At 44.1% G+C, this 24,957-nt stretch overlaps 1 protein-coding gene across 1 annotated transcript in view; it reads right to left on the bottom strand.

Annotated features, from left to right (window-relative positions):
* The window catches only part of LOC141105857 (alpha-2-macroglobulin-like protein 1), a 295,295-nt gene that overhangs the window by 96,733 nt on the left and 173,605 nt on the right, over window positions 1–24,957 (bottom strand). The window contains exon 19 of the mRNA XM_073596002.1: window positions 2,557–2,782. Within this exon, the coding sequence (XP_073452103.1) occupies window positions 2,557–2,782 (226 nt within the window). The remainder of the gene's footprint in view (window positions 1–2,556; window positions 2,783–24,957) is intronic.

The raw sequence follows: 24,957 nt of genomic DNA, 5'->3' as shown, positions 1-24,957 counted from the left end.
CAAAAAATAAAAACGGCAGAGGTGATCAAATACCATCAAAAGAAAGCTCTATTTGTGGGAAGAAAAGGACGCAAATTTTGTTTGGGTACAGCATTGCATGACCGCGCAATTAGCAGTTAAAGCGACGCAGTGCCAAATTGTAAAAAGTGCTCTGGTCAGGAAGGGGGTAAATCCTTCCGGGGCTGAAGTGGTTAATAAACAAGTGTGATTTTACTGTACTTCTGTCTCGGTCTGGTTCATGGTTTCTGACAATATAGTTTTTGGCTTTTCTGCTTAACAGAGAAGCAGACAGGCACATTGTGCTCTGGTGCTGCTCATGATGTCTTGATGTTTCACACTGATCCAATAGCAATGAGGTATATTGGACAGTGGGAGGAATCCCAGCAGGTGAGAAAATGGATGTAGATACAGCCCTAGCCAATTAGAAGGGGATGTGCCCCAGGTAATGCTGGGTGCCTGTATTTAAGTCTGAAGGGCACATGGGCTGGGGGTTGCAGTCCAGCCCACTTCTAGGTTCAGGTGGGGCAGAGGCCGCTGCCTCTCCCCAGCATAGGCTGCCATGCAGCCTCAAGTACTTGACCTGTGGGCCTGAAGCCTTAAAGCTACAGCCCAGGGTTCCTGTGCAAGCTGATTGAGGGAGGATGTCCACGGATTTGGTCTGATGTCACTATTGTAGAGTGTCTAAGTTGGAAGGAGTCTACCAGCTGTCCCGGGACATTTTCTGAGTACAGACCCCTGAAGGGATCCCTAAGACTATATGTGTTGCTGAAATCTCCCTCTTGGTACTCCTCCTTGGTCAGCATACTGGGTGTGTGAGTTAAAGGGGACACTGGCTAGTGTCTTGAAGATACAAAGTCCACCGAGTTCCTTCTGCTACATAGGAACTTGTTCTTCCATACAGATGCTGTATGGTTCTGCAAATAATGTGCTTCACAGTTCTACAGAGAGATTCATCCTCACTTGTGCATAGTTAATTTATTGTATCCTACTAATTCCCTTCTCCTAGCCAAGTTCTCCAAATAAAACATTAACACACATCCCCTAGACTGGTCATTGGAGAAACGAGTGGAAGAGTGTGTGCACCTGGCTGTGTGAAAATACAGTAACTGGCTGTGGATTAATCAGTGGGAGACCCGGGTACAAATATTCAAGCAGCTCCTACGGTGGGTACCGCTGCATAAAAGTAATCCGCTTGTGTGCGCTTTTCCTCTAAATGTGGTGTGTGGTTATAATTGCCTGGTGATCCTGCCAGTTCCCTCACTAATGATAGTGATTTGCACTAGATCTGCAAATGCTCTGAATTGTTTGAAAGGAAGCGGTGAATGTCCTCTTTCCTCCACATAGCAAGCAACCCCATATGACACGCCTGCAGGTCATGAGGGGCGGCTCAAGGATTGTGACTAAGAGCAGAGTATTTCCTAATTGTTCTAATATTTATCATTGGAATTGAATTTAGGAATAAATAGGCGGAGCTCTGATGGTCACATGATTCATTAAAAAATTATCTAAGTAGCAAGCATAGTTTTTATTTGTTTTAATTATTAAAGTTTTGGACTAATAAAGTATTGATTAACATGGTTGTAAACCCTTACATATACCCAGTAAAGTGACTGGCCTTAGGTGATACACAGAGTTGAAACAAAGCCTCCTACATAAGTTGTACCTGTTTATCTGCAGTCTTTTCTCATCTACAACCGTGAAAAGTGCAGAACTTATACAGCCTGTTCGAGCTTTGAGAAAGTAGGGGGAGGGGACCTCATTTTACACTACACCCTGAAAAACTCAGTGAGGAGAACTAAGAGCTAATTGGAAGGAAAAGAGACCCCCCCCCCTTCACACTGCAAATAGAAACAAAGTTGAGACTGTCAATCACAGGCTGAGTGCTGGAGCTCCCTCCCTGTCACCTTTTTATCTCTTGGTGTCAGGAAAACATATTAGAAGTGACTCATGTAGATAGCAGAGGAACGAAGCAGTGAACATAAATGACACTTGTGTTACAGAGTGAGAAAAGTACACATTATAGAGGGATATGCTTTGTTCATATTTCAAGTCGGAGGTTTACAACCGCAATGATGCTTGAAGAACAGAGTGCAAATGTTTTCCCTGTACTTATATGATATGCACTGTAGTATACACAGTTGGTGGATGTGAACGGAAACAGCAGACATCAGGATGTGTACTGTACAGCCTGGAGTAATAATAGAATCACTAAACCATACAATGTTTTAAGCAAAATCTATTTCAAGAATTGTACCGTTGACTGCTAACAACATTAATTTACATAAAATAAACCTCTTGCACCACAGAAAAGGTCCCATGGGCTGCCAGTTGGACCACCTTGGTATTGTTCAAAGTTTGGATGTTACCAATTTGGCTCAAAGCATAAGGAAAAGAGAAAGAAGTACCATTTGCAAAGCTCATAATGCAAGGCAGAGCAGGGACAATGTCAATTTTGACAGACAGATGTCACTAAAATTTAAAGGAAATAACACATTCTGCCCTCTATATTCCATTTCCCAAGGAAGCCCCATAACAGATAATCACAGGTTCACGTACCATTATGCATTCCTTTAAGTAGTTATATACCAGTGCTGTAATAGTAAATTTTTCTCCTTGTACCACAGAATAAGGCATGGTCAACTCAATGAAGTAAGGCTTGAAGGTAGTGAGCATAACATTACTCATCGCCCCAAAACCGGACTTTCCCAAGCAAAAGGCATCAGTGTCAAACTTTGTTATACTATCTGGTGTGGTCAGGTTTAGTACTGTGCTTCCATAAGGGCTGTAAACGACAAGAAACTGTTAAAGCCAATGACAACACACTAATTATAAGTCTACAAACTTAGGTATTTATGTGTTCAAAATAAAAGCACTACCCCGTGCTTATGCTAATAAATAATTGCCATGAAAACCATATATAAATTCATAATACAATTAACATATCATAATCAATGTGCAATATTAAAGTCCATAAAAAAATCTAAATTAAAATTCTAAAGTTTGTGAACTTCAAAAAATATGCAATACAGCCTTAAGTTATTATCTGTGCAATCCGTGCTCCCCTCTGTGTGCCCTCTCATTCACGAGAGATTCAGGACTCCCATGACAGAAGTCATAAACGCTTGAGAGGGTGGTTGGGATCTGTAGCTGTAGTCACGCACTAGGTCTCCAACTGCAACGTGTGTTGTCCTCAGCAATAGCGGCGTTTTGCCGACAGTATCCAAGGAGTGCCCCATTGATTTCAATGGGGAGCAGCGGTGGAGGAGCGATAAACACACCGCTCCTTCACCGCTCCAAAGAAGCTGCTGGCAGGACTTTTCCTGATGTCCTGCCAACGCATCGCTCCAGTGTGAAAGCCCTCGGGCTTTCACACTAGAAACAATGGAGCAGCTGTTTGAGGGCGGATTGTAGGCGCTATTTTTAATGCTATAGCGCCTGCAAAACGCCCTCGGTGTGAAAGGGGTCTAAGAGATCCGAGATTCACATAGGAAAGCACCCAAACATTAAAGAGGCAGCTGGGCTCTGTAGTCCCACGCGCTGTCTCTCCAACTACAGCATACCTTGTCCTCAGAAAAACATCAGGGATATGGACAAAACGGCGAAGAGTAATATAGCGCAATTCTGTTTTTTATTGTATAAAACCAAAATATTCCAGAATTTTACACTCACATATAAAAACGTTAAAAATACGTTAAAGCCGAAACCGGAGGTAGCCAACAGCTTGCGTCTCACCGGCCCGAAATGACGTCATCACCCATGGTCAACTGACACGTTTTTTGCCACCCACCAGACGTTTTCAAAGAATATCGCTGGGTGGTGTGATGTGTCAATATATAGGGGTTGACCCCTCCCACCCACAGCTATTTTAAATGACTCATTGGTTAGGGGTGACATCACATCTTCTTCTTGTACCTGGTTAAAGGTGTAGCAGACTTCACCTCCACCAGTACATCCATATCGGTACACCCAAATGTTAGGAACTAAAGTGAGAGATTGCAAATAACTTAAATATCCTGTCGATTTAGGGGAGATGTATACAAAGGTAGATGTATAAATGAATTCATAAATTGTATTAAATACAAATAAAATAAAATTAACTATATATGGTCTGTTAACCCAATACGATTATTAAATTGTGGACTAGCACCATCTAGAGGACAAAATAGGAATCCATTAATGTGATGATAATAATGAACATTATTAGTCTTCCAAATAAAGATGACAATATCTAAATAATGAATAACTACTAAATTGATTGATCAATACTGTGGACCTTTTACGCATGAATGAGGTAGATATGTAAATAAATTCTAGAAACCACTCCTATCATCATAAAACACCAACCATTATGAAAATTGTGTTCGGCCCAGATGCCCCTTGGACATAACTGTTTCGACACACCCACAGGTTCCACAATGGTTGCTGAACATTAGGTATAAATTCACAATTGACTAATAGTTTGATATGAAACCATTCATATCCATCTCTACATTTAACCACCTAGGCATTAATGTACCCATCTGATATATCAATCTTGATTCATTTTGGGAAATAGCTCTTCTCGTATTGGTACCTCTCCAGCGTCTATCCACCCTATTTATCTCACACAATTTCAGTTGTCTAGGGTCTCTATTATGCTGAAGTCTGAAATGGTTGGACAGGCTATGGTGATGGAATATTTTTCTTATGTTGTTAATATGTTCTCTTAATCTAATTTTTAATGGTCTCATCATTCCTACAATGTACTGCAGGCCACAACTACACTCCAAAAGGTAACGTGTGGTGTCACATGATATGAAAGTTTTTATGTCATAAATTTTTCCAGTAGTATTAGATTGGAAACTGGTAGTTTTTCTTTTCTTGTTGATAGAGCATGTTCTGCATATCATGCATCTGCCACAACTGAAAAAACATCCCTATCTAAGAAGGTGACATTCTTTTTTGGGGGGTCAGGTACATTCCTAACCAACTTATTTCTAAGAGTAGGTGATCTCCTATAGACAAAATGAGGTTGATCCCTGAGGATTTTTAATAGTATAGGATCCCTTTTTAGTATGGGCCGGTGTTTTTTCATGGCCTTTTCTATTTGTTTGAATTGTTTATTAAACACTGTACTAAAATTAATTTAATAAGGATTACCTTCCCTTGTTTTTGTTTCTAGTAGTTCCTCTCTGTTCATATTTTTGACCTGCTCTTTGACTTTATTTAATGTTTTTCTTTTGTACCCTTTTTCTTCAAACCTGTCCATCAGAAGTTCAGTTTGTTTATTAAAATCCTGCATTGAGTTACAGTTTCTTCTGATATGCATAATCTGTCCCTTGGGGATACCATTAAGCCATAGCCATTTAGCACGATGACTACTTTTGACAGGGATGTAGCCATTCCTGTCAGTGTCTTTTTTAGTGTGTGTACGTGTGTGAAGATGGGTGCCTTCAACAAATATTTCTAGATCCAAAAAATGTACCAAATTCTAACTATATGTACCAGAGAAAGTGATCTCTTATTTGTTGACATTGATGCTTTCCAAAAATAGTTTCAAAGTTTCTTCTGTTCCTTGTAATTAAATAAAAACATCATCAATATACCTTTTAAACATTCTTATGCATAATAAAAACTTTTATGCACAAAAGGGAGTTACAAAGGGAGCCAAGTTCGTTCCCACTGTTGCTAATATTTTTATGAGCAAGTGGGGGCACGAGGACACATTTAAAAACCAAGAAGCTAACCAACTAAGAATGTTTAAAAGGTATATTGTTGATGTCTTTATTTTATGGGAGGGAACAGAAGAAACTTTAAAACAATTTTTGGAAAGAATCAATGTCAACAAATATGAGATCACTTTCTCCGGTAATCCTTATGAAATAAATTTTAGCAAAGTGTTTAGTAAACAATTCAAACAAATAGAAAAGGCCATGAAAAAACACTAGCCAATACTAAAAAGGGATCCTATACTAATCAAAAATCCTCGGGCATCAAGCTCATTTTGTCTATAGGAGACCACCTACCCGTAGAAATAAGTCGGTTATGAATGTACTGGAACCCCCCAAAAAAGAATGTCACCTTCTTACATAGGGATGTTTTTTTCAGTTGTGGCAGATGCATGATATACAGAACATGCTCTATCAACAGGAAAAGAAAAACTACCAGTTTCCAATCTAATACTACTGGAAAAATTGATGACATAAAAACTTTCATATCATGTGACACCACACATGCTACTTACCTTTTGGAGTGTAGTTGCGGCCTGCAGTACATTGGAAAAACGATAAGACAATGAAAAATTAGATTAAATGTACATATTAACAACATAAGAAAAGGATTCTGTTACCATAGTCTGTTCAACCATTTCAGACTTCAACATAATAGAGACCCTAGACAACTGAAATTTTGAAAACAACTGATTCTGGTAGATAGGGTGGATAGACACTGGAGGGGTACTAATATGAGAAGAGCTATTTCCCAAAATGAATTAAGATGGATATATCAGATAGGTACATTAATGCCTAGGGGGTTAAGTATAGAGATGGGTATGAATTGTTTCATATCAAACTATTAGTCAATTGTGAATTTATACCTAATGTTCAGCAACCATTATGGAACCCGTGGGTGTGTCGAGGCAGTTATGTCCAAGGGGCATCTGGGCCGAACAGTTTTCATAATGGTTGGTGTTTTATGATGGGAGTGCTTTCTAGAATTTATTTACATATCTACCTCATGCATGCATAAAAGGTCCACAGTATTGATCAATTTAGTTATTATTCATTATTTAGATATTGTCATCTTTATTTGGAAGACTATTGTTCATTATTATCATCACATTAATGGATTCCTATTTTGTCCTCTAGATGGTGTTAGTCCACAATTTAATAAGCGTATTGGGTTAACAAACCATATATATTAATCATGTAGTTCTTAGTTTAATTTATTTTATTCTATTTAATACAATTTATGAATTCATTTATACATCTACCTTTGTATACATCTCCCCTAAATCAACAGGATGTTTCAGTTATTTGCAATCTCTCACTTCTCACTTACTTCCTAACATTTGGGTGTACCGATACGGATGTACTGGTGGAGGTGAAATCTGCTACACCTTTAACCAGATACAGGAAGAGGATGTGATGTCACTCCTAACCAACAAGTTTAGAATAGGTGTGGGTGGGAGGGGTCGACCACTATATATTAACTCATCACATCACACAGTGAAATATTTTGAAAACGTCTGGTGGGCGGACGAAACGCATCAGTTGACCACGGGTGGTGACGTCATTTTTGGCCGGTGAGACACAAGCCGTTGGCTACTTCCAGTTCCGGCTTTAACGCTGTTTTTAACGTTTTTATACGTGAGTGTAAAATTCTAGAATACTTTGGTTTTATACAATAAAGAAAAGAATTACGCTATATTACTCTCTTTTCCATTTTGTACATATCCCTGATGGTTTGCTGAGGACAACGTATGCTGTAGTTGGAGACACAGCGCATGGGACTACAGAGCCCAGCTGCCTCTTGAAGGACTACAGTTCCAAAACATGTCGGGAGTTATCAAGGAACTAATTTGCGCTGACCATTCTTCTCTTAAAATGACAGCCTTCTTTCTGTTAAAAAAAAAAATGACAGCCTTCTGGGCATAGTTGATGCTGTGAGGGTACTGTCTACAATTTATAGGATACTTCTGTAATACATATGTTGACATGCCATTTTAATAGGGCGGTGTCTCCTTTTTATATGCTCCTAATAAAATTTAGATTTTTTTTACATATTTCGATATGGGGTTCTACTTTAAAGCATATAACAGACACTGTGGTCGAATAATTCTGGGGACTACCCCGTGCACGATGGTGGGGCTATGAAAGGAGTGACTGTGGACAAGGAGCGGTTGGAATAGGCTGCTTTGGCAGCTGCGTTGGAAGGCAAACTACTCTGAGCTTGGGCGACAGAGGATGAGGAGGATGAGGAGAGCTTTGTTATCTACTCCACCAACTCTTCTGCATGTTGTGGCTCAATAAAACGACCAGCAGCAGCAAAAAAGGACAAGAGTGCCCCATGGCCACCTGCAGAGGATGCACCATGTCCTCGTCCACCACTGTTAACTGTAGACACAGAGGCTGCTTACCCTCTTTTAGTGGCCTGTGAGCATCTGCCTCTCCTCGGTGGCTCGATGTATTTTTTGTTTTGCAACACCACACTACACTGTATTAGATACCGTGTACACCACCTGAAGTGCATTAGAAAGTATACACCACCGAATGCACTGTAGATATAGGCTACACTGAATGCAGAGTATATACAGTATCTCACAATAGTGAGTACACCCCTCACATTTTTGTAAATATTTTATTATATGTTTTCATGTGACAACACTGAAGAAATGACACTTTGCTACAATGTAAAGTAGTGAGTGTACAGCATGTATAACAGTGTAAATTTGCTGTCCCCTCAAAATAACTCAACAAACAGTAATTAATGTCTAAACTGCTGGCAACAAAAGTGAGTACACCCTTAAGTGAAAATGTCCAAATTGAGCCCAATTAGCCATTTTCACTCTCCGATGTCATGTGACTTGTTAGTGTTATAAGGTCTCAGGTGTGAAAGGGGAGCAGGAGTGTTAAATTAGGTGTTTTCGCTCTCACTCTCTCATACTGGTCACTAGAAGTTCAACATGGCACCTCATGGCAAAGAACTCTCTGAGGATCTGAAAAAAAGAACTGTTGCTCCACATAAAGGTGGCCTAGGCTATAAGAAGATTGCCAAGACCCTGAAACTGAGCTGCAGCACGGTGGCCAAGACCATGCAGTGGTTTAACAGGACAGGTTCCACTCAGAACAGGCCTCGCCATGGTCGGCCAAAGAAGTTGAGTTCACGTGCTCAGTGTCATATCCAGAGGTTGTCTTTGGAAGATAGACGTATGAGTGCTGACAGCATTGCTGCAGAGTAGGGATGAGCTTCGTGTTCGAGTCAAACCCATGTTCGACTCGAACATCCTGTGTTCGGTCGTTCACCGAATTACGAATGATATGGGCCATTCACGCCAAATTCGAGTGGCGCGTCATGGCCCATAATTCACTGCGGCATCGCAGTGCATTGCTGGCTGATGATTGGCCAAGCATGCACTATGAACCGCATGCTTGGCCAATCACAGCGCCGTCTGTACAGAGAGCCGTAATTGGCCAAAGCCAGGGTGGCTAAGGGGGTTTAGTACACGTCCCACACTATATAAGGCTGCCTGCACGGCGGCCCTGTGTAGTGTGTTCCGGAGTTGAGAGAGAGATAGATAGATAGACAGTGTCATTTGATTTAAGTTAGATAGAGCAGGCAGGCGAGTCAGTTAGCTGCACTTACAGGATATTGTGTATATATATATATATATATATATATATATATATATACATCCTAGGTGTTATGTATGTATATATATATATACATACATACACACACACACACACACACACACACACACACACACATACACACTGTATTCAGTTTAGCTAGATCCGGTCCTGTTATTCTCTTCCTACTGACAGGCAGGCAGGTGTTTTTACAGTATTTACAGCTACCTGAAGAAAATTACTGGTGTTCTTTTGATCCTATTAGTCCTATTAGCTACAGTATTTACAGTTAGTGTAGTGGGTCCTCTGCACAGTGTGCACATAAAGCTACCTGAAGAAAATTAGTGGTGTTCTTCTGATCCTATTAGTACAGTACCGCAGGCAGCTGCAGTATTTACAAGTTAGTGTAGTGCGTCCTCTGCACAGTGTGCACCTAAAGCTACCTGGAGACAATTGCTGCTGTTCTGCTCCTATTAATACCACAGGCAGGCAGCTACAGTATTTACAGTTAGTGTAGTGTACTGTGTCCTCTGCACAGTGTGCACCTAAAGCTACCTGAATTAAATTGGTGGTGTTCTTCTGATATTATATTAATACCACAGGCAGGCAGCTACAGTATTTACAGTTAGTGTACTGCGTCCTCTGCACAGTGTGCACCTAAAGCTACCTGAAGACAATTGCTGGTGTTCTCATACTAATAATACTACAGGCAGGCAGTTGATTCTGCTAGCTGCAGAATCAGTATATATATACATCCCAGCTTTGTGCAGCTACATCTCACTGCAGGCCATTAGTATGTCTGGAAGGCCAACAAGGAGAGGCAGAAAGTCACAAGCCAATAAAAGAGGGCAAGCAGGCTCTGTTGCTCTGTGTCTAGAGGCAACAGTGCTGGTCATGGAGACGGTGCATCCTCATCAGCACATGGCCGTAGGACACGCTTGTCCTTTTTTTCGGCAGCTGGCCGTGTTGAGCCGCAACATGCGGAAGACTTGGTAGAGTGGATGACCAAGCCGTCCTCATCCTCCTCATCCTCTCTCACCCAGGCTCAGGGTACTTTGGCTAAGCAGCTGCCAATGCGGCCTCTTCCCTCGGCTCAATGGAATCAGTCACTCCTTCCCTAGCCCCACCATGTCCACCTGAGGAGTCCCCCGAACTGTTTGACCACAGTGTTGGGTACATGCTCCAGGAAGATGCCCAGCGTTTTGAAGGCTCCGATGATGGTACCCAGAGAGAGGGGGTGCCAGAGAAGGACAGCAATCTGGCAGTCGTGTTCCCCCAGCTGCAGCATACTGCCAGCTTTGCTCCAGTGATGAGGAGGGAGGGGATGATGAGGTCACTGACTCCATGTGGGTGCCTGATTGGAGAGAGGAGGAGGCACATCACCAATGAGGCAGGATGCCCTCCAGGGGCCAGCTTAAGGGTAGCACACCGACTGCATCACACCGCAGAGCTCCGCATGTGCAGGGCGCTGCTGTCTCTGCGTGTTATTCCAAACGTTCTTTGGTGTGGGCCTTTTTTGAGATGAGTGCATCAGATCCCACCACTGCTATTTGCAACATATGTCTCAAGCGTATCTCGCACGGCCAAAACATCTCCCGCTATGGCACCACATGCTTGACCAGACATATGTTGACCTGCCATGCAGTTCGTTGGCAAGCGTACCTAAAAGACCCACACCAAAGAACAAAGAGGTCCTCTCCTTGCTCCTCATCAGCTGGGATCTCCAACCCCACTATACCTTGAGACCTGCACTGAGAGGAATGAAGGTGTAGAATTAGGTGTGTCACAGCCAAGTACTTGGGGGCAATCTGCTATTGGTACACCGACGTCAGATTGTACCAGGCAGATTTCCTTGTCCCAGCTGCTGCACCGCCAAAGAAGTTTGCTCCCAGCCATCCACATGCCCAGCGGTTGAATGCTAGCTTGGCTAAATTACTAGCACTTCAACTGCTGCCTTTTCAGTTGGTAGACTCTGCCCCCTTCCGTGAGATTGTGGAATGTGCAATTCCTCAGTGGCAGGTTCCCAAACGCCACTTTTTCTCACAGAAGGCGATTCCGGCTCTCTACCAGCATGTGGAAGGCAATGTCTTGGCCTCGCTGGACGGGGCGGTCAGCGGTAAGGTGCATATTACCACTGACTCATGGTCCAGCAGGCATGGACAGGGACGTTACCCATCTTTCACCGTGCACTGGGTGACTCTTCTGGCAGCTGGGAAGGATGCAGGACAGGGTGCAGTAGTGTTGGAGGTTGTTCCGCCACCACACCTCCAAAATACTACTAGTGGTGATTCTGCCACACCTCTCTCCTCCACCCCCTCCTTCTCTTCTTCCTCCTTGGCCTCTTCCTGTGCTGATTTGTCTTTGGGAACCAGCAGTGCTCCGTAGGCGCTCAAGGGGCTATGCAAGCACGCAGGCCAAAAGATGCCATGCGGTGCTTGAGCTGGTGTGCTTGGGGGACAGGAGCCACACTGGGGCAGAGATTCTGTCAGCTCTGCAGGGGTAGGTTCAGAGGTGGTTGACGCCACACCAGCTTAAAGCAGGAATGGTGGTTTGCGACAATGGCATCTCCGCCCTCCATCAGGGACAACTGACCCATGTGCCCTGTTTGGCTCACGTCCTTAACTTGGTGATGCAGCGGTTCTTGGGCAGGTACCCAGGCTTACAGGATGTTCTGAGGCAGACCAGGAAAGTCTGTGTGCATTTCTGCAAGTCATATAATGCCAGTGCTCGGCTGGCTGACCTCCAAAAGAAATTTAACCTGCCCAAGAACTGCCTAATCTGTGACATGCCCACCAGGTGGAACTCAACATTGGCCATGCTGCAGCGGCTGCACACGCAGCAGAGGGCCATCAATGAGTACCTGTGCGACTATGGCACCAGGACAGGGTCAGGGGAGCTTGTTTTTTTTTCCCCACGCCAGTGGGCCATGATCAGGGATGCATGCACTGTCCTGTCACCATTTGAGGAGGCCACGAGGATGGTGAGCAGTGACAGTGCATGCATCAGTGACAATGTCCCCCTTGTCCACCTGTTGGAGCACACGCTGCGTGGAAAAATGGACAGGGCACTTGAGGCAGAACAGAGGCAGGAAAAGGATGACTTGCTTAGCTCTCAAGGCCCCCTTTATCCAGACAGTGTTCCTGCGTGCTCGCCGATCACACAGAAAGAGGAGGAGGAGGAGAAAGAGGAGGAGGATTGTGTCACCATGGAGGTGGAGCCTGGCACTCAGCATCAGCAGCAGTCTTTAAAGAATCATTTACAGTCCCAAGAAACCCATGGACTTGTACGTGGCTGGGAGGAGGTGGCTGCGGATCATGTCGTCCTTAGTGACCCAGAGGACTCCGGACCGAATGCCTTAGCAAACCTACGCTGCATGGCCTTCCTGATCCTGCAAAGCCTATGGAAGGATCCTCGCATTCGTGGTATCAAGGAGAGGGATCAATACTGGCTGGCAACCCCCCTTGATCCACATTACAAGGGTAGGGTTGCGGACTTTATCTTGCCGTCGCAGAGGGAGCAATGGATGAAACATCTTCGGGAGGCCTTTCAGAAAGGTCTGTGCAACGTGTTCCCAGAGACTGGGAGGTTACAAACTCCTGTTCCTGGACAACGTGTTGCTGAGGCTTCGGTCAGTCAAAGAAGGAGCGGTGGAGAAGGTGGCTGTCTGACCGATGCGTTCAGACAATTTTTTAGTCTGCAGCCCCAAGGTATGATCGGTTCCAGCAAGCATCGCCAGCGTCTGTTTTACATGGTGCAGGAATACCTAGGGGCAAGATCTGACTTGGACACCTTTCCCACCAAAAAGTCTCTGGGTTACTGGGTCTTGAGGATGGATCACTGGCCAGAGCTTGCACAGTATGCAATTGAGCTACTGGCCTGTCCTGCATCCAGCATTCTTTCGGAACGCACATTCAGTGCTGCTAGAGGCTTTGTAACCGTTCACAGGGTGCGCCTGTCTACCGACTCAGTCGATCGACTGACCTTCATAAAAATGAATCAGTCTTGGATCATCACGAGCTACCAAGCACCTGATGCTGATGTAACCGAATATTTTTTTTTGAAATGTCAGATCCCTTCAAGACTGCCTATGCTGATGCTGAGTGACTATCCTGTTATGCTCAATGATCATACGGATAGCTTGTAAGAATATTTTTGGTTCTGGGTGCCGCCACCAGTGGCTAAGGCTCAATTTTTCAGCCCCTGTTTAACAGGGGCGTGTAATTACAATTTTTGATGCAATATTTTGCAGCAGGGCTCGTTCCTGCGCTCCAACTAGAGTATCTGTGAGGGGTTGCAGTGTTGTGGCACCAGCACCAGTGCCTAAGGCCCACTTTTTCAGCCTCTGCTTGACAGGGGCGTGTAATTACAATTTTTGATGCAATATTTTGCAAGAGGGCTCATTCCTGCGCTCCAACTAGAGTATCTGTGAGGGGTTGCAGTGTTGTGGCACCAGTGCCTAAGGCCCAACAGGGACATGTAATTACAATTCTTGATCTAATATTGCACAGCGGGGCCAGTTTATGCGCCCACCAAGAGTAACTGTGAGGACTTACAATGTTTTGGCAACACCACCACCACCAAAGGCCCAATTTTTCTGACCCTGTTCAACAGGGGCATGTAATTACAATTCTTCATCTAATATTTCACAGCAGAGCCCGTTCCTGCGCCCACCAAGAGTAACTCTGAGGGCTTACAGTGTTGTGGCAACACCAACACCTAAGGCCACATTTTCTGCAGCACATTTAGGGCAGGCCCCTACTTTTAAACATCCAACTTACAAACGACTCCTACTTGCAAACGGAAAGAGACAACAGGAAGTGGGATGAAATCTCCCCTTAGGAAGGGAAATTCTCTCCTGTAAGAGTTAATATGGGAAAAACGTGTCTCATCTCCACTGATGCTTTATCACCAATCCTTGATTCACTAAAAACCCTAAATTGTCAAAAAACATTTGTCATTGGGACAGAAAGTGAGGTGAAATCTTCTGAAGAGGTGCACAGACAGCAAAACAAATGTCACAGGGGTGATAACCCTTCCCTATATTTTCCAAAAAGCTTAAAAATTGATTTTTTGGCTGGAGCTACACTTTAAAAATGTACCAGTTCAAAATTACAAACAGATTCTACTTAACAACAAACCTACAGTCCCTGTCTTGTTTGCACCGCCTGTATACTGCTGTTCAGAGTATATTGGGCCTGGGGGCCCCACGCCTTTCCTTTTTTTAATTTGGGTGCGGGGTTCCCCTTAATATCCATACAAGACCCAAAGGGCCTGGTAATGGACTGGGGGGTGGGGGGTACCCATGCCGTTTGTCTCACTGATTTTCATCCATATTGCCGGGACCCAACATTACATTAAAGCCGCAAGCAGTTTTAAATGACTTTTATTCCTTTAACCACTAGACATCCGCGCTATGGCCGAATGACGGCCACAGCGCGGACCTGCATTCCCGGGAGGCCATCATATGACGGCCTCCCCTGTGCACGCTCCCTGCGCGTGCTGTGATCACCGAGTCTATGAGACTCGGCTGATCACTGATCCATGTAAGGGGCCGGTCCCGGCCCCTTACCATGTGATCAGCTGTCAGCCAATGACAGCTGATCACATGATGTAAACAAAACATCGGTAATCGTTTTTTTTTTTTTTAACTCGCGCTGGCAGCGCGAGTAGAGAAAAAAGCCGATGACCGGCTCGGGTGTCAGGGACATCGGTCCCGAAGTTGAAGCACAACATCTGCCTCATCAGTGTCACCTAACACTGCCCACAGTGCCACCTAACAGTGCCCACAGTGCCACCTAACAGTGCCCACAAGTGCCACCTAACAGTGCCCACCTGTAGTGCCAATCAGTGCCACCTGCCAGTGCTGCCCATCACTGCCACCCATCAGTGCCCATCACTGCCACCCATCAGTGCCCATCACTGCCGCCTATCAGTGCCCATCACTGCCGCCTATCAGTGCCCATCACTGCCGTCTCATCAGCGTACATCAATGAAGGAGAAAAATTACCCGTTTTAAATTTTTTATAACAAAATATAAAATAATAAAAAATTTTTTTTAACAAAAAGTAAAAACCACAGAGGTGATCAAATACCACCAAAAGAAAGCTCTATTTGTGGTGAAAAAATGATAAAAATTTCATTTGGGTACAGTGTGGCATGACCGCACAATTGTCATTCAAAGTGCGTCAGTGCTGAAAGCTGAAAATTGGTCTGGATAGGAAGGGGGTTTAAGTGCCCTGTAAGCAAGTGGTTAAAAATGTAATTTTGTGCAGGGACTGTTCTAAGCACAGGAAACACGCACCACTTTACAGGCATACTATAGACAACCCCCAGGTACGACATTTAAAGGAATATTTCACTTTTTTTTTCACTTTAAGCATCATTAAAATCACTGCTCCCGAAAAAACGGCCGTTTTAAAAACTTTTTTTTGCATTGATACATGTCACCTGGGGCAGGACCCGGGTCCCCAAACCCTTTTTAGGACAATACCATGCAAATTAGCCTTTAAATTTAGCACTTTTGATTTCGAACGTTCGAGTCCCATAGACTTCAACGGGGTTCTAAAGTTACATAGTTACATAGTTACATAGTAGGTGAGGTTGAAAAATAGGGCTGCAACTAACGATTATTTTCATAATTGATTAGTTGGTTGATTATTGTTTCGATTAATCGATTATTCGGTTAATAACCTTAAGGAAAAAAAAAAGTGTGATGTATAATTTAGTCAATTTGTACAGTTTTTTTAAAAAAAGGGTAATTTATTCTTAAAAATCTCTATACAGTGGTAAATATAAATAACCAACTATATGGTTAGGGAGCAAAATATCGAATCCACTCTGAGCATAACAGACAGAAGAGATATATTGTATATACTATTAGAGGAGATATATACTATTAGAGGAGATATACTGTATATACTATTAGAGGAGATATACTATATATACTATTAAAGGGTTAATCTGGTGAATATCATCAGACTCAGTGATCAAATTTTTTTTATTAAAAACAAAAACCATGTCTTCCTTCAAAAAAAATGTAATTTTAAGAACGTTCGTTCTTTCATTCAGCGAATGTACAAAGATTTTTCTTCTGAATATTCTCGCCTGAAAATTGATCGGTGTGGCCAGCATAAGGCTCAGTACACACCTATACAGTTTGCTTTTCATCTGTTTCTGCAGTGCTTTTTGCTGTGCGTTTTGATTTTTGTGCGTGCAATTTGCGTTTTTGCATTTTTTTGGCCAATTTGTTGTTGGGCAGATTAAAAAACACATATTGCTGCAAAAACGCATTACATGCTTTTCTGCAGCTTCTCTATTGAAGTATATTGAACCAAAAAAGCACCGTTTTGCGTGAACGTGTCCCATAGGAAACCATGTGAATGAACTGTAGTGCGTTTCTGCAAAAAGCACCAAAAAACACATAGATGTGAACCAGGTCTAAGATGTTTAGTAACATAATGGGGTGAAAAAAACAAAATTAGCCCTTTATAGTACAAAAAAAAAAGCAGATAATCACTACTGTAAGGGTTTAATTTTTTTTAGTGTAGAACTGTGAAAGTAATATTTGCAGTAGCGATTATTTGCTCTTTTTGTACTATAAAGGGCTAATTTTAGGTTTTGTTTAACCCCATTATGTTACTGGCCGATTAATCGATTATGAAAATAGCAATCGATTAATTTCATAATCGATTCGTTGTCGATTAATCGATTAGTTGTTTCAGCCCTATTGAAAAAAGACACAAGTCCATCAAGTCCAACCTATGTGTGTGATTATGTGTCAGTATTGCATTGTATATCCCTGTATGTTGTGGTCATTCAGGTGCTTATCTAATAGTTTCTTGAAGCTATCAATGCTTCCCGCTAAGACCACGCCTGTGGAAGGGAATTCCACATCCTTGCCGCTCTTACAGTAAAGAACCCTCTACGTAGTTTAAGGTTAAACCTCTTTTCTTCTAATTTTAATGAGTGGCCACGAGTCTTAGTAAACTCTCTTCTGTGAAAAAGTTTTATCCCTATTGTGGGGTCACCAGTCCGGTATTTGTAAATTGAAATCATATCCCCTCTCAAGCGTCTCTTCTCCAGAGAGAATAAGTTCAGTGCTCGCAACCTTTCCTCATAACTAGGGATGAGCTTCGAGTTCGAGTCGAACTCATGTTCGACTCGAACATTGGCTGTTCGCAAGTTCACCGAACAGCGAACAATTTGGGGTGTTCGCGGCAAATTCGAATGCCTCGGAACACCCTTTAAAAGTCTATGGGAGAAATCAAAAGTGCTAATTTTAAAGGCTAATATGCAAGTTATTGTCATAAAAAGTGTTTGGGGACCTGGGTCCTGCCCCAGGGGACATGGATCAATGCAAAAAAAAGTTTTAAAAACGGACGTTTTTTCAGGAGCAGTGATTTTAATAATGCTTAAAGTCAATCAATAAAAGTGTAATATCCCTTTAAATTTCGTACCTGGGGGGTGTCTATAGTGTGTCTGTAAAGGGGCGCATGTTTCCTGTGTTTAGAACAGTCTGACAGCAAAATGACATTTTGAAGGAAAAAACTCATTTAAAACTACCCGCGGCTATTGCATTGCCGACAATACACATAGAAGTTCATTGATAAAAACGGCATGGGAATTCCCCAAAAGGGAACCCCGAACCAAAATTAAAAAAAAAAATGACGTGGGAGTCCCCCTAAATTCCATACCAGGCCCTTCAGGTCTGGTATGGATATTAAGGGGAACCCCGGCCAAAATTTAAAAAAAAAAATGACGTGGGGTTCCCCCTAAATTCCATACCAGACCCTTCAGGTCTGGTATGGATTTTAAGGGGAACCCCGCGCCAAAAAAAAAAAAAAAAAAACGGCGTGGGGTCCCCCCAAAAATCCATACCAGACCCTTATCCAAGCACGCAACCTGGCAGGCCGCAGGAAAAGAGGGGGGGACGAGAGTGCGGCCCCCCCCTCCCTCCTGAACCGTACCAGGCCACATGCCCTCAACATTGGGAGGGTGCTTTGGGGTAGCCCCCCAAAACACCTTGTCCCCATGTTGATGAGGACAAGGGCCTCATCCCCACAACCCTGGCCGGTGGTTGTGGGGGTCTGCGGGCGGGGGGCTTATCGGAATCTGGAAGCCCCCTTTAACAAGGTGACCCCCAGATCCCGCCCCCCCCCTGTGTGAAATGGTAAGGGGGTACATAAGTACCCCTACCATTTCACGAAAAAAGTGTCAAAAATGTTAAAAATGACAAGAGACAGTTTTTGACAATTCCTTTATTTAAATGCTTCTTCTTTCTTCTATCTTCCTTCATCTTCTGGTTCTTCTGGTTCTTCTGGCTCTTCTGGTTCTTCCTCCGGCGTTCTCGTCCAGCATCTCCTCCGCGGCGTCTTCTATCTTCTTCTCCTCGGGCCGCTCCGCACCCATGGCATAGGGGGGAGGCTCCCGCTCTTCTCTTCTTCTTTTCTTCTCTTCTGTTCTTCTTCATTTTCTTCTCCGGGCCGCTCTGCAATCCATGCTGGCATGGAGGGAGGCTCCCGCTGTGTGACGGCGCTCCTCGTCTGACAGTTCTTAAATAACGGGGGGCGGGGCCACCCGGTGACCCCGCCCCCCTCTGACGCACGGTGACTTGACGGGACTTCCCTGTGGCATTCCCCGTGACGTCACAGGGAAGTCCCGTCAAGTCACCGTGCGTCAGAGGGGGGCGGGGTTCACCGGGTGGCCCCGCCCACCCGGTTATTTAAGAACTGTCAGACGAGGAGCGCCGTCACACAGCGGGAGCCTCCCTCCATGCCAGCATGGATTGCGGAGCGGCCCGGAGAAGAAAATGAAGAAGAACAGAAGAGAAGAAAAGAAGAAGAGAAGAGCGGGAGCCTCCCCCCTATGCCATGGGTGCGGAGCGGCCCGAGGAGAAGAAGATAGAAGACGCCGTGGAGGAGATGCTGGACGAGAACGCCGGAGGAAGAACCAGAAGAGCCAGAAGAACCAGAAGAACCAGAAGATGAAGGAAGATAGAAGAAAGAAGAAGCATTTAAATAAAGGAATTGTCAAAAACTGTCTCTTGTCATTTTTAACATTTTTGACACTTTTTTCGTGAAATGGTAGGGGTACTTATGTACCCCCTTACCATTTCACACAGGGGGGGGCCGGGATCTGGGGGTCACCTTGTTAAAGGGGGCTTCCAGATTCCGATAAGCCCCCCGCCCGCAGACCCCCACAACCACCGGCCAGGGTTGTGGGGATGAGGCCCTTGTCCTCATCAACATGGGGACAAGGTGTTTTGGGGGGCTACCCCAAAGCACCCTCCCAATGTTGAGGGCATGTGGCCTGGTACGGTTCAGGAGGGAGGGGGGCCGCACTCTCGTCCCCCCCTCTTTTCCTGCGGCCTGCCAGGTTGCGTGCTCGGATAAGGGTCTGGTATGGATTTTTGGGGGGACCCCACGCCGTTTTTTTTTTTTTTTTTTTTGGCGCGGGGTTCCCCTTAAAATCCATACCAGACCTGAAGGGTCTGGTATGGAATTTAGGGGGAACCCCACGTCATTTTTTTTTTTTAATTTTGGCCGGGGTTCCCCTTAATATCCATACCAGACCTGAAGGGCCTGGTATGGAATTTAGGAGGACTCCCACGTCATATTTTTTTTTAAATTTTGGTTCGGGGTTCCCCTTTGGGGAATTCCCATGCCGTTTTTATCAATGAACTTCTATGTGTATTGTCGGCAATGCAATAGCCGCGGGTAGTTTTAAATGAGTTTTTTCCTTCAAAATGTAATTTTGCTGTCAGACTGTTCTAAACACAGGAAACATGCGCCCCTTTACAGGCATACTATAGACACCCCCCAGGTACGAAATTTAAAGGGATATTACACTTTTATTGTTTGACTTTAAGCATTATTAAAATCACTGCTCCTGAAAAAACGGCCGTTTTTAAAACTTTTTTTTGCATTGATCCATGTCCCCTGGGGCAGGACCCAGGTCCCCAAACACTTTTTATGACAATAACTTGCATATAAGCCTTTAAAATTAGCACTTTTGATTATTCATGTTCGTGTCCCATAGACTTTAACGGTGTTCGCATGTTCGAACGAACTTTTTTCCTGTTCGCATGTTCTGGTGCGAACCGAACAGGGGGGTGTTCGGCTCATCCCTACTCATAACTAAGATCCTCCAGACCCTTTATTAGCTTTGTTGCCCTTCTTTGAACTCGCTCCATTTCCAGTACATCCTTCCTGAGGACTGGTGCCCAGAACTGGACCGCATACTCTAGGTGCGGCCGGACCAGAGTCTTGTAGAGCGGGAGAATTATCGTTTTATCTCTGGAGTTGATCCCCCTTTTAATGCATGCCAATATTCTGTTTGCTTTGTTAGCAGCAGCTTGGCATTGCCTGCCATTGCTGAGCCTATCATCTACTAGGACCCCCAGGTCCTTTTCCATCCTAGATTCCCCCAGAGGTTCTCCCCCCAGTGTATAGATTGCATTCATATTTTTGCCACCCAAATGCATTATTTTACATTTTTCTACATTGAACCTCATTTGCCATGTAGCTGCACACCCCATTAATTTGTTCAGGTCTTTTTGCAAGGTTTCCACGTCCTGCGGAGAAGTTATTGCCCTGCTTAGCTTAGTATCGTCTGCAAATACAGAGATTGAACTGTTTATCCCATCCTCCAGATCGTTTATGAACAAATTAAATAGGATTGGTCCCAGCACAGAACCCTGGGGAACCCCACTACCCACCCCTCCCCATTTATCACCACCCTCTGAACTCGCCCTTGTAGCCAGTTTTCAATCCATGTACTCACCCTATGGTCCATGCCAACGCACCTTATTTTGTACAGTAAACGTTTATGGGGAACTGTGTCAAATGCTTTTGCAAAATCCAGATACACCACGTCTACAGGCCTTCCTTTATCTAGATGGCAACTCACCTCCTCATAGAAGGTTAATAGATTGGTTTGGCAAGAACGATTCTTCATGAATCCATGCTGATTACTGCTAATGATATCGTTCGTATTACTAAAATCCTGTATATAGTCCCTTATCATCCCCTCCAAGAGTTTACATACTATCGATGTTAGGCTAACTGGTCTGTAATTCCCAGGGATGTATTTTGGGCCCTTTTTAAATATTGGTGCTACATTGGCTTTTCTCCAATCAGCTGGTACCATTCCGGTCAGTAGACTATCTGTAAAAATTAGGAACAACGGTCTGGCAATCACTTGACTGAGTTCCCTAAGTACCCTCGGATGCAAGCCATCTGGTCCCGGTGATTTATTAATGTTAAGTTTCTCAAGTCTAATTTTAATTCCGTCCTCTGTTAACCATGGAGGTGCTTCCTGTGTTGTGTCATGAGGATAAACACTGCAGTTTTGGTTACTGAAGCCCCCCGATTCACACGTGAAGACTGAGGAGAATAGTAAATTCAATACCTTCGCCATCTCCCCATCCTTTGTAACCAGATGTCCTTCCTCATTCTTTATGGGGCCAATATGGTCTGTCCTCCTTTTTTACTGTTTACATACTTAAAGAATTTCTTGGGATTTTTTTTGCTCTCCTCCGCTATGTGTCTTTCATGTTCTATCTTAGCTGTCCTAATTGCACCTTTACATTTTCTGTTGCATTCTTTATAAAGTCTGAATGCTGAGGATGATCCCTCAACCTTGTATTTTTTGAAGGCCTTCTCCTTTGCTTTTATATGCATTTTTACATTGGAGTTAAGCCATCCAGGACTTTTGTTCGCTCTTTTAAATTTATTACCCAATGGGATACATTGGCTAATGCCCTTATTTAATATGCTCTTAAAGCAAACCCATCTCTCCTCCGTATTCTTTGTTCCTAATATTTTATCCCAGTTTATGCCTTTTAGCAAGGTTTGTAGTTTAGGGAAGTTGGCTCTTTTGAAATTCAGTGTCTTTGTATTCCCTTTATGTTTCCTATTTGTGTGATTTATACTGAAACTAATTAACCTGTGATCGCTGTTACCTAAATTGCCCTGTATTGTTGGTAATCAGTAGATCCAGTAATGTTTTATTTCTAGTTGGTGCATCTACCATCTGACCCATAAAATTGTCCTGCAAGACATTAAGGAACTGGCGAGCCTTAAATGAATGCGCGGTTCCCTCCGCCCAGTCTATGTCTGGATAATTAAAATCCCCCATTATTATAACACTTCCCATCCTTGCTGCTACTCCAATTTGTGATAGGAGATCCGACTCCACTTCCTCCCTCAGGTTAGGGGGCCTATAGCATACTCCCAGTATTATTTTCCCCTTAGCTTTATCCCTTTGGAGCTCTACCCATAAGGATTCCACCTCCTCTCTAGCTCCCTCAGTGATGTCATCTCTCACATTCACTTATACATTATTCTTGATATATAGGCATACCCCTCCCCCTTTTTTACCCTCTCTATCCTTGCGGTATAGGGTATACCCTTGAATGTTTGCCAGCCAATCATGAGAGCTGTTGAACCAGGTCTCAGAAATTCCCACAAAATCCAAATCCTCCTCGTACAACAGTATCTCTAGTTCACCCATCTTGTCCGCCATGCTCCTGGCATTGGTGAACATGCCACATAGTTTAGACCGGTCGCATATTGTCTTCGTATTGGGTGTTTCAAGATTGCAACTAGGACTTGCTACTATACTCACCTTGTGTTTTTGTGCTTTGGTTAACCTACCACTAATGCCCCCAATACTACCCTCTGGAATATCTTCCGCGCTGGCTATCTCTGCCTCTGGACCCTCCCCCCCATCGCCTAGTTTAAAAACCCCTCTAACTTTTTGGCCATCTTCCTTCCCAGCAGATCTGCACCCTCCTCATTTAGGTGCAGTCCGTCCCTTCTATAGTACCGGTTACCGACTGAGAAGTCGGCCCAGTCCTCCAGGAACCCAAACCCCTCCTTACTACACCAGCTCTTCAGCCACTTGTTTACTTCCCTAATCTCCCTCTTCCTTTCTGGTGTGGCTCGATGTACCGGTAGTATTCCTGAGAATACTCCCTTGGAGGTCCTTTTCCTCAATTTAGCTCCTAAGTCCCTAAAATCGTTCTTTAGGACACTCCATCTGCCTCTGACTTTGTCATTGGTGCCAACGTGCACCATGACAGCCGGGTCTTCCCCAGCCCCTCCCAGTAATCTGTCCACAAGATCCGTGATGTGCCGAACCCGAGCGCCCGGTAGACAACATACTGTTCGGCGCTTCAGGTCTTGGTTACAGATTGCCCTCTCTGTCCTTCTAAGAATTGATTCCCCTACCACCAGAATCTGTCTTTCCTTTCCCTTTGCTGCCCCCCCACTCTCACTGGAGGAGTTCTTCCCCCGGCAGCTAGGAGAGTCCCTCAGCTCCAGCAGTGCTGGTCCCTGACTGGTTTCCCCAATGTCACTCAAAGTAGCGTACTTATTGGGATGCTCCAGTCCTGGATCGGCCTCCCTGGCACTTCCCCCCCTACCCCTCCTGACTGTCACCCATCTACTCTTTGCTAGTGCCAGCACCTCTTTGTCTCCACCCGCCTCTGTGCTGGCCCCTGCCGGCACCTGCCGTGTGCGTTCCTGGCTCTCCTTTAGTATGGAGGGACTTCTCAGTGCTGACAGTTGCTTCCCCAGATTCAGAACCTGGGCTTTCAGGGAAACAATGTGCTTACATTTTGCACAGCAGTATTCGCCCTCGATCGGATGATCAAGGAACGCATACATGCGGCAAGATGTACAAAGAGTCGCCTCTCCACACCCGCCGGGCATCGTACCTATTAAATTTAGTGAGGATTGGGGCTTTTACCCTGTCCAAATTACCTAACAGCTAGCTTCCTGGCACTAATACTCAAGACAATACACAGGTACACAGGTACACAAGACAATACACAGGTACTCACAGACCTACGTGCAATCGCAGAACAGTCGCAGACCTATGTACACTCGCAATACTCAAGTATACAATACACAATACACAAGTACTAACGATCCACACACTACTCAGACAACACTCATGTACTCACACTACACAGGTACTATGACCCCTGTTATAATCTCCTGTTTTAAACTCTGGTTTTTAACTCACCACTTAGAAAAGTTCCACTTGGTTTAAGTTCCAGCAATATCCCAATGAGCAGGCTCAGGATGAGTCCTACACACAATTATATAGACTGCACGCACCTGTGAGCAATTACCCCTCCCCCTAATTAATAGCCTGAAGGAACCAAAGAAAAAAAAAAAAAAAAAAAAAAAAAAAAAAAGCTATTTAAAAAGTGACAGAAAAAGCTAATTGAAAAGCCCCAAAAATGCTACCCAGCAAACAAAAAGTAAAACTTGTTCACTCTCCCTCTGGTTTTTAACTCACCACTTAGAAAAGTTCCACTTGGTTTAAGTTCCAGCAATCTCCCAATGAGCAGGCTCAGGATGAGTCCTACACACAGTTATATAGACTGCAGGCACCTGTGAGCAATTACCCCTCCCCCTAATTAATAGCCTGAAGGAACCAAAGAAGAAAAAAAAAAAGCTATTTAAAAAGTGACAGAAAAAGCTAATTGAAAAGCTAAAAGGAAAAGCCCCAAAAATGCTACCCAGCAAACAAAAAGTAAAACTTGTTCACTCTCCCTCTGGTTTTTAACTCACCACTTAGAAAAGTTCCACTTGGTTTAAGTTCCAGCAATCTCCCA

Source organism: Aquarana catesbeiana, linkage group LG08 (genome assembly GCF_042186555.1).
Source record: "Aquarana catesbeiana isolate 2022-GZ linkage group LG08, ASM4218655v1, whole genome shotgun sequence".
Classification (NCBI taxonomy): Eukaryota; Metazoa; Chordata; class Amphibia; order Anura; family Ranidae; genus Aquarana; species Aquarana catesbeiana.
Note: the sequence above shows the minus strand (reverse complement) of the source record. Positions and strands in the feature narration are given on the sequence as shown.